The sequence below is a fragment of the Platichthys flesus genome, chromosome 5 (genome assembly GCF_949316205.1).
Source record: "Platichthys flesus chromosome 5, fPlaFle2.1, whole genome shotgun sequence".
Classification (NCBI taxonomy): Eukaryota; Metazoa; Chordata; class Actinopteri; order Pleuronectiformes; family Pleuronectidae; genus Platichthys; species Platichthys flesus.
Window position 1 is genome coordinate 10476815 of NC_084949.1, and position 16944 is coordinate 10493758.

Genomic DNA, 16944 nt, shown 5'->3' on the forward strand with positions numbered 1-16944 from the left:
TTGTTTGCAACTTTTACTTTGACCCTTTTTAAATAGTTTACTTAAAACCCTCATGAAAGCAAAACTCCACTCATCTGTTTCTATGTCAAATGGGCTCATAAACGTCATATTTGAGTCACGTGTGAAACATTTTAAATTTCTTTTCGACCGGAAACCGTGTTTTTCCGAACACTGAGGCTCGCTTGACAGGCTTTTCCCACAAACCCACCCCGCCAGCTGAGGGAGGATCTCCGACCCAGTCGCAGCGAAGATGGTGTCAGCAACGGGAGAGCAGTTCTCCCGGAGAAGACGGAAAAGGCAGCCACGAAACTCCCGCTGAGGGTCTGCTTTCAATTTAGCCCCCCCCCCCCCCCCCCCCACCCCTGGCTGGAAAAAAAAGGGGGAGAAAAGGGTGGCAACCAGCGGCGGACGGAAGAGGACGCACCAGAGCGCACAGTGTTGTGTTTGTTGGACCCACGCATGCCAGCGAAACCCAGCGCTTCACAGAGCCGAGGCACTGGCCGAGAGACGGAGGCACTGCCGCTGCTCGTGGGCTCGGTTTCACGTTTCAATATAATCCGATCGAGGACATGTCCGGGGGCTCTCCTGCATCGCTCCGGGGGATTTTGTACTTCTTTGCTCTGGGGGAATGCGGGGGCAGGAAATCCAGCCTCAGCTCCAAATAACCAGCGAACTGGGTCTCCTCTCCGAACGCAGGAAATACGGCCTGGGAACGAAGGGAAAAAAGTTTGGCAGCTCTTGGAAACGAGAGTGGGGCCAGTCGCTGACGTTCTGCACGCGTTTTGTCACTTGTTTTTTTGAAGTGTTGCGTGCTTGTTTTTGTTTTTTTGTTGTATTAAGCGCTCGTGTTACAGTAGCGGGTTGAAGAAGATCATTCAGATGTCCACACGCCGTTGCTGTTGTTATTGCAGGAGTTTTGATCATCACTATTTATAGACCGGCCCGTTCCGACCGAGGCAGTTCCTCATAGCTGCAGCCCATGTTTTGCCAACTGCGCGCAACAAGTTGCAGACACTCCCAGCAGAGGCAACCCTTCGGCGAACCGGGGCCAGCGGATGGTGTTTTCTGCGCCTCTCTTCGCGGATTACGCGTCTTCGGGTTGCGCACACGCCTCCCCCGGCCCCCCCATCGGAAGGCAGAGGGGGAATAAACGGTGGAGATCCGGAGAGGGAGTTCAGGAAAGGACGGGGCTGGATCCGTGGGAATAGGCCGGCCTGTCAGGCCTCCCTGGATCGGAGTCTTGGACTACATGGACAGGGCTCCGAAATAACCCAGTCTGGAATATATTTGCGAGGGCCCACTGGATTAAAAATGGAAGAAGAGTGTATGAGAAGAAGAAATGCAAACCCATAGTGCAGCCGAGCAACACATGAGAAGGGATGTAGTGGAAGGTAAAGCCCCTTGGATTACAAATCATCCACTTTTTTGCCATTTTAACAGTGTACCTACTTTTTTATTTGTCATTACCTTTTTAGGTAAAACACTCACACCGTAGCTCTGAGGTCTAGAGAACAGACACATTATTACTTTAATATATTCCTATTATAGTTTAGATGCTTTAGAATCCAGAGTGTCCACATATTTCTTATCGGAGTAGTGCTAGTTGTTCATAGGAACGCTGGGCGTGTTTTCACGAAGGGAAAGGACGAGCACATTGACAGTTGTGGAGATAAGAGAGACACAGTAACTTTGGAGCTCGCCCGCTGCGCAGCACGCCAACTGTTGACAGCCTGTGTGTGTGTGTGTGTGTGTGTGTGTGTGTGTGTGTGTGTGGGCGTGCTCCTGTACAATGGAGCTCTGGACCTGAACACTGTTTTTCCACTTTCTCCCCTCCACAAAAACACAGTTCTCCCGGAACGAAGAAAGAATCTGTGTCTTTTCTCCCGGAGCTGCACTGACTGTGATGCCAGCAGCCTCGAGATATTGCGCACGTCCAGAGGAGGCGATTTCCAGTCAAGTAACGTCAGGAGCGACTGGATGAAGGCGTAAGAGCAAGAAAAACCCGTTGCATCACCGACCGGTCCTTTCCGAGAAGGATGTTCAGTTCAGGAGGGAGAAGGAGTGATGACAGTGTTTTTACCGCAGCTGGAGAGAGAGCCGGGATCAAACCCAGAGCCTCGGAGGAGGAGGACGCATGTGATGTGAGTACTGACGCAAACCGCGCTTGGATAATGACCTGCTCAAGAAACTGGAACGGTGCGTCTTGTGTGAGTGAGTGTGCCGGCTGCTGTGTGCGTAGAGGAGACGTCTGTTCGGCGCTCACCATTCATGCAGCGTGAATATTCCAACAAACGCCCACGCACCGCGTCTTGTTGCCTGAGCGCCATCAGAAGATATTATTAATATCCCCCCCCCATACATACACACTCCAACCATCGTCTCCGCGTCTCACAGCAGTCAACATGGCCACTCTGCAACATCACCGGCAGCTTCTCGTGCGTGGAACTGAAGTCAGCTGTGACTCCAGCGGGGATGGCGCCGTGACCGTGCGAATTGCCAACAACGCGCCACACGCGCACCAACGTGAGCCACTGAGGGCAGTCAACAGTGGAGGAGGAGGAGGAGGAGGAGCTGGAGGCTGTGGGGCTGTGAGTAAAAGGAACCCTGACCTCCACAAATACAGCATCTCCTCCAGCTGCAGCTCAGCAGAGTCCAGGCCTGCTGTGACCTCCATTTCCAGGGTGCAAAGGAAGGCGCCGCCTTTGTTCGAACGCTCTGCTGCACAGTGCTGGGACCCCAAGTTTGACTCCCCGATCCTGGAGGAGGCGTGCCAAGAGAGGTGCTTTCCTCAGACGCAGCGCCGCTTCCGCTATGTCCTGTTTTACCTCGCCGTGGCTGCTGTACTCTGGGGGGTGTACTTTGGGGTCAACAATGACCGCTGCAACCCCATGCTCTTCCTAGCCCCTACAGCGTCCTTCTTTGTTCTTCTAGTGCTCTTCTTTTTGTTCACCTTCACCCAGCCTTACACATGGCTGTACAACCAAACCTCTTTGGTCCTGATAGCGGTCACCTTCGCCATCACCTTAGCTCCACAGATACAGACTGCTGGTTTCACTGACCTGGAGTGGGCTGGCGGTGGGAATGCCTCATATCGCTCACAAGACGAACCAGTGCAACCTACAATCCACTGCATCTCCCCTGTGGGCACCTTTTCCCTGTGCATGGAGGTTTTGCTATTGTTATACAGTGTCCTCCATGTCCGTCTGTATGCCTCTGTGATGCTTGGGCTCCTCTATTCTATATTATTTGAGGCATTAGGATGGCTGCCATTGCTTCAAAGGAGTTATGACACTGACAGACAGGGAACAGGGACAGAGGGTTCAGGTTCTGATTGGGAAGGAAATACACTGGGCTGGCTCGGCCCGGCCAAAGCTCTGCTTCACTTGTGTGCTCATGTCATTGGCATCCACCTGTTTATCATGTCGGAGGTCCGTTCCCGCAGTACTTTTCTCAAAGTGGGCCAATCCATCATGCACGGCAAAGACTTAGAAGTGGAGAAGGCCTTGAAGGAGCGCATGATTCACTCTGTGATGCCACGACGAGTTGCAGACGAGCTGATGAAGCAGGGTGATGATGAGGGCTGCGGCGAGAACTCTGGCAAGCGTTATTCCTCCGGTGCTTGCTCGGCCTCGGCTATCTCAGTGGGTGGTGGAGGAAGCTGTGGAGTTTCACAAGCCCAAAGTTCCACAAGCCCCAAAAATCAGGCTCACAACAATCACAAACGCAAGAAGACCTCCATCCCCCGTGGACAGATCATATTTAGGCCCTTTAACATGAAACGCATGGAGCCTGTGAGCATCCTCTTTGCAGACATTGTGGGTTTCACCAAAATGTCCGCCAATAAGTCCGCCCCAGCCTTGGTGGGCCTTCTCAATGACCTGTTTGGACGTTTCGACCGGCTCTGTGAACTAACCTGCTGTGAAAAGATCAGCACCCTGGGAGACTGCTACTACTGCGTGGCAGGGTGCCCTGAGCCCAGGCCGGACCATGCCCACTGCTGTGTAGAGATGGGCCTGGGCATGATCCAGGCCATCGACCAGTTCTGCCAGGAGAAGTGTGAGGCTGTCAGCATGCGTGTCGGCGTCCATACGGGTACCGTGCTCTGTGGGATCCTTGGAATCAAGCGCTTCAAGTTCGATGTATGGTCTAATGATGTAAATCTGGCTAACTTGATGGAGCAGCTAGGTGTGGCGGGCAAGGTGCACCTGTCAGAAGCCACTGCCCGATTCCTGGATGACCGTTACCAGAGCGAGGACGGGCGGGTGGCAGAGAGAGCTGGCCAGAGTGTGGTGGAGAAACTAAAGGGTAAGTGGCTGTTCTGCTATGACTTCCATGTAAGTGTTTAGGAAAAACTGAGCCTCCGTGTAAAGATGTTAGATATTAGGAACTCCAAGGTTCTCACAAATGAGGTATCACTGGTCTTGAGCACATGTTCCACAGATGGATGACTTGAAGAGATAAATGTGCTATTTATAACTTACCTATGGGTTTATCTTCTTTCAAAGTTCAGTGAGTTGGTGATAACTTTTTGAACACTGGACAGGTGATAAAAGACTGAAGAGTGCTGCAAAGGCTAAAAACACACACAATGAGGCTATTTTACATTTCTCACACTTATACAGGGTAAAGGTTGAAAAGCTGTGCGTTGTCTGAACGTGGTCACCGGGGCTGTGTGGGGTCACTACCTGCCTCTGCGGCACTAGAATATGTTATCTGACCAGTTAGTCTGGTTGAACCCAACTCAAACAGGAGATCAGGCTACAAGATCAAGAGATTAGAGCACAGGAAGACAGAGGTGTTTGGGTTCATATCAACTGCATATCATTCGGTAGGAGCCAAGTAATTCTTACTGCTACTGTTTTGCATATAGAAACTGAAATTAGAAGACAAATGTTTATCTCCAAGTAAAACAAATGAATATTAGATGCTTGCTGCAGAGACATGTTGGCAACTTGCATAGTAACATTATTAATGGTTGGCCACGGTACAAGAATAACATGATGAGTATACATCTGGAATATACAGCGGCTAAATGGATGCAATACGTGACTCACTTATTAGGCTGATCTATAAAAAGTGTATAACCTCCATAGGCTGTTAACTATCCTCTCTCTACTGTTTGTGGCTTGTCACTATGGTTGGCCAGAATGTTGTATGCCAGAGATTGCAGTTAATAACAGGAGGGCTAACCAGATTAACTGTGCCGTGGCAGGTATTGTCCTGGATTCTATTGGATTATAGAGTTGATCATCACATTGTCCCCACCCCTTGTAGGAATAGTGGTGGGGTGGCTCTAATTTAGAATTGCCTGTCTGCAATTTGTCCATATTTGGCAAGAGGAAAAAAGATTAAAGATGAAGTAACAGGAGACATTTGCATTTCAGGCAAGGAGGTGCAATAATGACTAGAAACTTTTTTCAAAATTGGATGGTTACCAGTTCCAAGGACGAGATTTGTTTGCTGTTTAAAAAGCCAGGATACACACCCAAACACACACACACCCACATAGACACACAAAGTCAGCCTATATTAATACTCTGTGAAAAGCAGCGTCAATGGAGCTAATCTCTTCAGCAGGGAATTCCTGGTGGTCCTGTCTAATCTTAGGTCTCCTGTAAACAGAGCCTGTGTGTTCTATTGTCAGGCCTTATGTCAGAGTGTATTCACACTTGGCTCTAAACGGTACCATCACTCTCTATTTCCAGACTAGTGAACAGCAACAGAGTGAGATATTGACAGCCTTTGTTGAGGGGGAGAAAAGGGTAGAGCGGCATCAAGTTTGCCTCTGAAGCACGGACCCACAGGTTGCTGTTCAGAGCAAAGGACAACCTCAACAGTTGGTTTGTGTAGCAACCAGAGAGAGGAGGTTTTTGAAGATAAATCACTATGGTCTCTTTCTTAGAGAAATAAATATAACACCATCTTGTTGAGGGAAAAAAATAGAATCACAGATGGAGTGATGCCACCACTGTCTGGCACCGAGGGGCTGGAGAAGTGTATCTATGAGGAGTTGAGCCCAAAATGATCAAGATCCAAGAAGAAATCAGTTGTTGTAGCTGTCCATGATGATAAGCCTTTTTTATGCTCGCTGTTCTTTTCCTTGCAAGCGGCGGCATTCACCAGAAATGCTGTCAGTTGTGCTTGAGCGAGTTCTCCTCTCGACTGGTCTAGACCGAATTAACTTTACTGGCTCGGTACATTAATGTCAATTAAGAAGCATAGAGATTCCCAGATGGCTCCTGGAGGGAGATTGCAGACTTTGGAAAAATCGGTTCTGTTTGCGTTTCCTTTTCTTCTTTGACTTTTTTCCAGCGGTGTTGTTAAGCGCCAGTACGAAAGGGAGAGGCGCCGCGTCCGGGTTGGCGCGCCCAGTGTTCTATTCATCAATCATAACCGCAGCCTTAGCGTGCTCATCTTTTATTAAGTCAATTGTCAGAGAGGACTCACATGACCAGGATACAATATTTTGAAAGTGTTGCCAGCTGGTCACTTTCCACAGTTCATAATGTTCCTAATGTTCCTAATGTTTCACCCTGATTACTGAAACCACTGTCAATCTAACATATACTTTACGCTTACAGCTCTCATTGATTTATACGGTCAAATACACATTGAACCACCCCTCCTCTCAATTACTTTCAATTCTCTTCCTTTCCATTTAAAACTCATAAACGTTAGTTACCTGGTTCGAAAGAGGTGGGACAGAAGTTAAAAACTAAAATCCTCAAACCAGACAGTTTCTAAAATTAGGTTTCCTGAACCTTTTATTTCTGCTGCACTTGTTTGATACGCTCAGTATAAGCGTGAGTGATCAAATAAATGATTTGGTTTACTTCTTTCATCCCCCCAAACTCCTCTAAATGCTTTGTCCTTCATTTTCTTTCCCTTCCACCCACCACATCTCTCCCTCTGCTTTTCATTAGCCTCTGTTTTCTTATCATATGTATTGCCTCACTCTCACCTGTCACCCAGGCCTGTGCATGTGGTCTGTTGTGTAACACTGCTTCAGTGCTGTCTGTCTGTCTGTCTGTCTGTCTTTATCCAAGACTTTGCTACAGATCCCACACCAGGCAGAATGAGTCGCCTCAGATAGGATGTTGTCCACCATTCTCTCTCTGTTAGTCCCAGAACACCCAACATCCCGCTCTCCTTTAAAACAACAACGACCAGCAAACCCTGACTTCTGCCTGGTGCTAAGATACTGTCGTTTTGCCAGGAGCACTCTCTGGGTAATCCGTGAAATGTATCGTGATGCCGCAGCAAACAGTCTCTCATCTCGGTGCAGTGCATCTTAGGGATGAGTCATATCTCTGTTGACAAATGCATTAATTATGCAGGTATGGAGTGAATTTAAATACAAGGCAGAAAAATCCAGAGCTTGCAGCATTTCAGAGATGAAGTTTGAAGTGTACAAAATCTAAAATAACTGCACAAGTTAAGTGTACAGGTTGTTTCATGTTCACATTCAAAAGCAACACCAACTGTTTGTGGATTTCCAAAGCCACTTGTAAATTGGCTCACAGGTCATTTTGAGCGGTCATTGCTCAGCGTAATTTACATGTTTGCTTGCCACACACGGGTAATTGAATTAATGGTTGCGATTTCTTTTGAACCTGTCTAATGTGCTACATCCCTATTTACCCAAAACACTGTCACGATACACTGAGAGACCGTGAGACTACCGCGCTGTTTACACACATTGGATTCTGGAGGTAGCGGCTGTGGCTGGATTTCTGTTCAACCGTGTTACCACTCGTTAGAAGTTAATTTACCAAATCTGTAAAACCAATCCGTCAATTAGCATGTGACGTTCACGCTCTTAGACCACTCACTCCTAAATCCTTAAATGGTAACCCAGTGATCATCACCCTCTTGTCTAGACGACACATCCTTCATACTGTGTGTGTGTGTGTGTGTGTAGGTCTCTTTTTATGAAATCTTAAGCAGCAGGACATTACTTTCATGTCTCAGAAGAACACTTTTTTAGTTATTTCACATTGTACTCCCATTTATTTCTGTTTTTTTTCAGTGCTGACCGGTATCTGAATATCACTTGGGGCACTGGTTGCTGCTGGTCCCCCAACTCATCCTGCTGGTTTCTCCTCTATTCTCTCTAATCCAGTCCTGCCTCGTCTTTCTGTTTGCAGCGCACAAACACACTCGTATTTCACTGCAGGTGTTGAAGACTGCTTTTTTCTGCCCTGGGTTTTTGTTGAGCTGCTCTTTATATTCTGCCTGTAAGTGCTGCATTAATTCCTTTTTAGGCTCCACGTCTTGAGTGCTTGGTAGCTTGGGTAAATGAGTTTCCAGGCATCAGTGTGTGTTTGCATTAGGCTGTATAGATTTCTATTTTACAGTGTAGAATAGGAGGAGGTTGTACATCTGCAGACTCAAGTGTTTGAACCCTTGAATTTTTCTCATGGTATCGAAAACAGTGACAATAGCACCTTTTCTGTTCCAGTCTGTGAGTCTGGAGGTACTTTCTGCGTGTGTGCAAATGGGTCCATCTATCCATCCCATCTCGTGAACACAATATCGAAGAAACATTTGCCACAGTTGTGCACTCTGACTCAAAGGTCAAGGTCGTTCTAAACGATATTAAACATTTTTCATTCTTGCCAGATTGCAAATATATGTTTCAGAACTTAGTGAAGACAAAGAGGCAACAACACTATAATTAGACAAACTCTTCCACCTCTTCTTGTGTGTCTTGGCAAGGTAGACGCTTGTTGATTTGATTACTGCACGATTGGGTCAAACTCACAGGGCGTCGCCTGCTTTTAAAACTCTACAGTGATTAGTCTTTACTTACTTTGATGTCAAAACGCGTACAGGTTGGTAGGTCGGCTGATATTTAACACCATCACTCAGGAACAGAAGGCGGGACTCTCAACATATTTCCCTGCAACTTGAGTGGAGGGCTGAGACATACGACCACGAGGCGGTAACTCTACTGTGACATTCACCCATGTGCACCAACAAGTCCATCCCTCCAGTGTGGTGCAGTGGGAAGTTCATATCCTCTGGCTGGTTGGTCTGTGCTAAATCAAACGTGTCACCTAAATGTGCAAATGACAGATCCGTTAACCATAAAAAGGCCGGATCCATTGGGTCATAGACTTTGCTGTCCTACTCTCCATCTGTCTCTGTCCACTGTTGTCCTGGAAAGTGAACACTTCAACTGTCTAATTTTCATTAGAGACATGTTTGTTTGCCAACTGGGTCACTGTGATGTTTCAGTACAAGCCACCATACGCCCTCTGCCTCTTCCTAGACTTATTAATAGTTTGTTGTTGATTGGCAGTTTCTTCTCTAGAGACTGAGGGCAGTGGAAATCACCTCTTTCCCCGAAGTCATGAAAATTCCTCATCCAGATCCACATAATACACTCTCAGTAAATCATCGACACATGGATCTAAATGTAATGGAAATACATTTAGTTTGTGTGTTAAACTAACACAGTCACTTTTCTGTGTGGCCAAAGTGTGTGTGTGTGTGTGTTGTTATACAGATAAGGCATTGAAAGAAAGACTGATTAAACACTTGAACACATTCACAAAGAGATTTATCACTTGACGGTGGGCACAGGGCTTAGAGACTGATTTAGGTCTTTAGTGTTTTCTTTGTACTGTAACCGTCTTGGTGCACGTGTCTTTTTCGTTTCTCTCTTCTGCTTATTGCAGCACCCTCCTCCTGCACTGTCACACACACCACTTCAAACATACCCTCCGTTTCCTTGTATGCACACGGTTGTCTGTCTCCCTGTGTGTCTGTGTTCCATGTGCCTTTGTGAGAAAGTGACGCTCTGTATAAAGTTGCCTGCTGGTCTGTGACCCATCACGGGGCTGCTTCTCAGAGTCGCTGACACAACAAGGTTCAGGGGTCAACCATAATCACCTGGGTAGGTAGTCTGTGTGTCTGCATCTGGCTCTCGTGTGTGTGATAACAGAAAGAGAAGAAAAATGCCGTGACATGGTGGTAGATGTGAAAGCAGAGGAAAGACGGTGGTGACGGAAACGAGAGATGACTTGTTTCAGTGGTGATGATTTAGAGATGGATTTGATTCAGCAACATTCTCACCACAGCTTCATTATTTATGCTACAGTATCAGTGGCGGTCGTGTCTGTGGTGAGAGGGAAGACGTGCAGTCAAAGACGACAAGGGTTCATGTTTTATCTCTCTCCTTCTCTCGCTGAGTCTGAAGTGGGCGTCATGTGACTTGATGGTGGAAAACTTATCAGAGCAAAAAATCGTTTGACTTGTTGACCTTTTATAATTCCTATTTGCAAAAATCCATGTCAGCGTTGGGACACATCACATTGGCTTTACATGTGTGTTCACAGGCAATAACCAGACACTAAAGCAGTGTTTTGTTACATATAGGTCAATATAATGTTATTTTTCCCTTGCATTTAGGATTCTGCTTCGATAACACTTGAGTCATTCTCGAAAAACTCCAATTATAAAAAACTCTCTGTGCTTTCTTATTTTAAATAAAATCACATACTGTAAAAAACACTCTCAGGGTACCTAAGGATGAAGAAAAGGTAAAAGTCGAAGACGTGAACTTGCAGGGAGCGAGATTCAAGAACTTTTGGTGATCAGGGCCAACGCGTTGTTGATGTACTGTAAAATAATAACACATGATCTCCGTAATGGAATTTACACGTCGTGTCCGGCCTCCTGTTTTCACTAGCCTCTCGCCTGAAATTTCCAGGTATTTCCCTGTTGTTGTGAATGTGTCTGACCCGGGCGATCTCCTGCAAACCCCGGAAAATGCCCAGCCCCCCTTTCACTGACTGATTTTCTTGAGTTAATGCCTAAACAGTTCCAGGTATAAGCAGAGGCCAGCACCTCCGATAGAAGGAGCTGTCCACAGATAGCTTTCTCTCTTCTCCAAATAAGTATCCAGTTGCTCTCGATCTTCTTCTGCATCTCTTACACTCTCCGATATCACACCTGCAAACACACCTTCTGTTATAATCTTCATGGACCTGTACTAGCATTCACTCTTTCTATCTCCCTTTTAGTCATCCCCCCCACATTTTTTTACCACCAGTATGTCATTCCTATCGCGTGTGTATGTGTGCTCGGTGGTGATAAGCATGCCCAGCCCTGTCCTAGTCTGACACACACAGACACACACACACACACACATACACACACACACACACACACACACACACATGCACACATACGCACACGCACACACACACACACTCCATGTACTCTTTGACTAGTCTTCCCAAACCAGTTTGCTGTCCTTGTAAATGAATTGTGCTATTTTTAGTAGAAGTCCTAGCATTACATAAGTGTTTGGGGCACATTACTAAGAGTCTATACATGAGTGTGTGTTGCCTCTATATACTATGTCATCATCTTTAGGGTGGCCACATCAAGCCTTGTAATGATTTACTGAGAAGTGACTTGTTACAGTTGGATTCATACACAACCTGCTCTCGTTTGCTGTTTTATTACAGTGAGTTTCATTGTCTTAGTCTATCCCTGCAGTGGGTTTGGCTCTGGCAGCAAAACGCGTGGCTAAAAATACCCAGAAACTATTTCGTCATGCAGGAGATAATGATAAAGCTGAACACTAATGTCATTTGAAAATAAAATAAAAAAATCTCAGGCTCTATTGGTGTAGTTAATTGTAATTCATAGCAAACAGCGTAGGGACAGACGGCCTTTTTAACATCTGCACTGATGTGATCTTCATCCGTTTTGGATACACTGACCTCGGCCTTGTCCTGATTATTCACTTGGGGACAAAGGCCGACCTGACACACCTCCCAAACTGTTACTAATTGACCTGTTCATACATAATACATGACTCACAGAGTGTGTGCGTGTGTGTGTGTGTGTGTTATAATGTTTTCATTTAATAGTTCACGGCCAGGGGCTTAAATCATCCAAACAAAAGCAAAGATGAATTCACTTTGTCCCTGAGTTCATTAGACCTGTGCTGTATGCTTGTATCAACTTAATTATAAACTAGAGTGGCACGCAGAGGAGTACATGCCTCCACCAAGGCCCAGTCCTCTTATGAAACCACATTTATATTCAATACGTACAGATTTGTATTTGGATCTGCACCAAATTGCACAAACTTATAAAAATCACTCCTCTAAACAAACCTGATGCCTGAACCTACATTTAAACATGTATTAACCTGCTGCATGTGTGCATTTCATCATGAGACAAGATGATGGTAACGAGAGGAAATATGTGGCCGAGTGTGTGAACATGCGTAAAACCAAGTGACACCCAATTTATCATCAGCGTCCCGACCTTTACAGCCGGACCAAGGTCTGTTGTTTCCTGCTCAAGGACGGTCCTCTGCCGCAGAGAAACTCAGAGCCCTCGTGAAGTGAGATTCTTAACAGCTTTGTGTGTGTGTGTGTGTGTGTGTGTGTGTGTGTGTGTGTGTGTGTGTTTGCGTGTGTGTGTATGTGTATGTGTGACGCAGTGATAGTTGCAGTGCGTCATTACTCGTGACAACCCACAGCGCTACATGTTACACAGGACCCACGGAGAAAGAGAGCCGCTGATAAACCGATTGTGAATGATGAAAAAGGGACACATGTATTCTTTCACCATCTTGCCTTTATCACACAGATCAGCGACAGGAGGGGGTCTGGGTATGATTTTATTGATGCAAACTCTAAAACATGGCTATCCATCTGAGGTTACTTAATCCTGGCTCCAATTCATGTAATTTACTTTTAGGCAAATATAAATCGGTAAGTGGTTTTGTTTCTCATTGCGTTCCACTCTTGTTGTATTTCGGAGCTGGTTCCAGTTAGAACAAGCTCCTGATGTTAGAGATGGTGTGCCAAAGGTCCTGTGTTAGACCGACACCCAAGAACTCATGTTCACGGGTTACATCAGCCTTCCCATGGACGTTCTGTTAATTCCCTCAATTTTGAATTAAAAATAAAGTTTTTTTAAGATAAATGTCAGAAAATGCGTATGAAAGGGGCTATGGATAATTTGCCTTTCACATATGGTTCAGACACATTCATAACAACAGGAAAATGTTCGAGAACGTTCAAGCGAGGGATGGCTCCTGGCGAGAGCAGGCGGGAGGCAGGACAAACTCCCCTGCCTAATCAGGTGTTTTTATTTACTGCACATCGACACGGATGCCCGCCTTTATCACCAAAAGCTTTTGAAACTCGTCATTGTTGACATCTTTGTTGCGTCTTCTACATATATGGTACCTCTTCTCGTCCTGGGATATTTCGATTTTTCCAGTTTTGTGTCAAACGCGGATTCCCAAAAAACGAAATACCCAAAAAAGCATTTCATTAACATCCTTAACAACAGCCTTTCTGGCTGTTTCTGGAAGTTTTCCTCCTCAGATGGGCTCGCCTGGACATTTCATTCGGATCTGACAGGAATATGTATTGAACAAGCCCATGCAACTCTCTCACACATTTTGGTTCTCATATTTGTCCACCGTACGACATTTCTAGAAAAAAATCCAGACTTCAATGCATGTCTCTAAAGAGAGAGATAAATGAGGTGGAGGGGAAAAAAAGAAAAGGGGAGGAAGGAGAGGGAGAGAGCAAGGAACTCCCTGGACTCAAATGATGGCACAAAAGAGGGAAGGGGAGGGATAAGAGGGTATTTGAAGGAGTATAGTGTGAGAGTCTCATCAGCGTGTCCAAATATGGAGGCATGTGCTGCTGCATTGGGGCCTGTAGTCAGGACCCACCACGACCAAGGAGAACCGTGGAGGGTCGATGGTGGGAGAAAGTAGAAGAAAGCCGAGACAGCAGAATTATGGCGAGAGTAGTTGGATATAAAGAGAGAGGTAGTAAGAGGTGGGCATGAAACGTGTGGTTTGGCATGAGAGGGAAACAAATTCAAGACGAAGGTTAGAGATAGAAGTTAGACGCTGCTGGAGGGCCGGCTCCCTGACAAGGGAAAACATGTTGAAGTCTATTTTTGGTGCCGGAGTTGTTTATTTTCTGACTGTTCCAAGCAGTGACATGAAAGTGAAGAATGTGAGAAAAGGTTAGATGAAGCTGGAAGAGAGGAGGGGAAGTTTTCTCCGCTGCCTGTCTTCTCCTCGTCCTTCTCCTTCATGTTGACTCGGGTTGTTTTAGAAGTTTAACTGGTTTGAGTAAAATGTTCGAGGGCCTCCCTCTGTCTCCCTCTGTCTTCCATAGTCACACAGAAGTTCACTTTTCTGTGTTGTGGGACCAGAGGGAAGCTGGCGACCTTTGGGGTCACCGGGGACGGTTTTGATCATGTGGTTGGAAGCCTCTGTAAGGTCGAAGGTCGTTTGTCAGGAAGTGCAGAGTCTGGATTGGGATCTGCCCTCTGGGGGATTATTTGAAATGTCTCAAACGTTCTTCCAGACGCTCTCACGGGAAGGCAGACGAATGGGGCTGTGCGTTTGTGGCGGCACTGACCTGCACCTAGTGTGTCAGTATGTGTGTGTGTAGGTATGCAAAGCTGTGGTGTCACACAACTGAATAATAATAGTGTTGGTAAGAGCTGATGTGAAATGTACGACTTCAACTCCAAATGATTTCCATAATCAAGTAAATAGTCTTTTCTTTAGTTTCTCACAATGATGTTAGCAATTTGTGAAAGAGACCTTGTCTTTCACAGGATGTCACCCTGGTCACTAATTATCACAATATCATTTTCATCAACTGTAATATAACAAGAGTTCAATAGATATCGATAAAGTGGTTCTGCATTTTGCACTATGAGAAGGTATAACACAATTGATCAACCTAAGATCTTTAAATGTTTGTTGTCTGTCTGTCTTTCAACTTTAAAAGAAACATATAGTGACTTTTATCATGATAACTATCAAGAGTTCGTGGCCGCAAATTTTTCTACAGGAATAGTTATTTTAATGTTAATGGTAATTTCCACCTTTACCAATAGTTTTCTTTTCAGTACAAGTTCAGTTTTGAATTTTTTCTGTATATGTGTCAGGAAAGTGGAAGCATGTAAGGTAGAGAGCCTTTTTTGCTGTGTGTGTGCTTGCATGCGTGCGTGAGTTGTGTGTGCATGCTTGTGTGTGGATGTGTGTGTGTGTTTGTGTGTGCGCGTGTGTCCATAATGTGCATGGTCTTCAGGTGTGTATGTGGAATTTGACGGCTCAGCTATGCTTCCTCTCCACTCATCCCTCTGTTCATTCATAGATGGATTCATTCATGTGCCTACACACTTGGTCTGCTCAAAGTGTGTGTGTGTGTGTGTGTGTGTGTGCATGCTTTGGAAGTGTCAATATGAGCGAATATGAGGGGTACAGATATCCGCAGTGCACTACCTTAGATGAGTCATACACGTAGGAAAGGCCAGGTTGTTGTGTGTGTGTGTGTGTATGTGTGTGTGTTTGTCTGATCATCCATCCACTTGTCTCAGACAGACAGATGCTTCATATTTCCTGGAAAGGATATCTTGTGTTTGAAGGGCTATGCCCTTTTAGTGGAGGATGTTTGTATATGAACCTACACAGACACAAAACCTGTTTTAGAAATCCTAATTTCTAGGTTGAATTCTTTCTTATTCTTAAAATAAATATAAAAAAAACAGTGCCGGCTATCATACTGCTCGTGTGATATCCTCGTCCTGAGCCACATCCGTGCATGGATCACAGGCACATTTCGTTGTATGTTGACAATCATGACTCGGTTTCCGGATCTTCGTGCATGCTACCTTTGCAAGTAAATCCATGGGCAAGGTCATTGTTGTTGCTCCTCCTTCCACATGGCGGGTGTAGTCTTTCGCTGAGGTGCATCAGGGCCGATGTGGACATTCAAAAGGTTACTCGCTATTCCACGGGTACCACAACTCATAAAAATACCCCACCATACATGCTGAGATCAGATATATATATATTAAGATCAGATGTTCTGCTGTGTAATAGAAAGTAGAAAAAAAATATCCTGGATCTGCCCCTTTACTTGATTCCGCTCCAGATATAATTTTCTATCTGAATATAATATTCTTTGTTGGCCCATATCCCATCTTTCCACCAAGTTTCAAGAAAATCCTCTCAGTAGTTTTTGCGTAATCCTGCTGACAAACCAGAATGAAAACTTATGATTGGTGGAGGTGAAGATGATAAAGCCCCCCCCCCCCCCCCCCCCCCCCCCATATTTAGTAAATTCCATTCTTTGCTCCTGTGGTCAGACAAAGTTCCTCCTTGTGGGAACTGCCCTGGCTGGAGCATGGTTGGAGCATGTAGGTCTGACCATGTGTTTATGTGCACTTTGTTTGTATGTCTGTGTTGTAGCAGTGATGGTGATGTCCTCAGCTGAACCCTCTCTCCTGCCAGCTGCTCTCAATAAATCAATAAAAACCATTTAGCTGCATTGAGACTTCAGAGTGCTCGTGTCCCTTTCTTTCCCATAGTGTGGTCCTCTCACAAACACACACGCACACACAAACAGACACACACCGAGGTGTTCGGGAGAAAAGGATTTCATTTGTTCTGCCTTAGAGTTTTAACTGTACCTAGATAGTTGATACTGGTACTTTCACACACATTAACCCCGGTTCATTGGAAGTCTTTTTGTCCAGCCTTTAAATGCCCGCACAATTCAAGGCCTGCTATAGAGATCAGGGCCGAGCTGTTGATGAAGTCGGAAAGCTGAAATGGAAGTAGACGAGGAATGCGCGTTATGTGAGGTATGCTAAACTCTGTGACCTTCAAAGTACTCACGGTTTCTTCCCTCCTCATCTCTGCGCCGTCGGCCGCTCTCTCTGCTTTTTGCTATCTCCTTTATCTTCACCTACGCAGTGTGCTGAACTCTGCATTGTTCGTCTCGTGCAGGAGAGTAACAAGGAAGATTGCAAGTTGTTCTCAGTGGGCTGTGCGCTGCTTGATAGATTTTTGTGCCTTTGCTGTTAAGGAAGATTGTACTTTTGTGGATAAATAATAAACTGAATGATGGTCAAATTATGTCACAA

The 16944-nt window shown here is 45.6% G+C and overlaps 1 protein-coding gene across 1 annotated transcript in view; it reads left to right on the forward strand.

Annotated features, from left to right (window-relative positions):
• Positions 1–942: 942 nt before the first annotated feature.
• Positions 943–16944, forward strand: part of adcy9 (adenylate cyclase 9) — a 35746-nt gene continuing 19744 nt past the window's right edge. Inside the window, exons 1-2 of the mRNA XM_062387874.1 lie at positions 943–1391; positions 1847–4305. Of these exons, the coding sequence (XP_062243858.1) occupies positions 2403–4305 (1903 nt within the window). The 5' untranslated portion in view covers positions 943–1391; positions 1847–2402. The remainder of the gene's footprint in view (positions 1392–1846; positions 4306–16944) is intronic.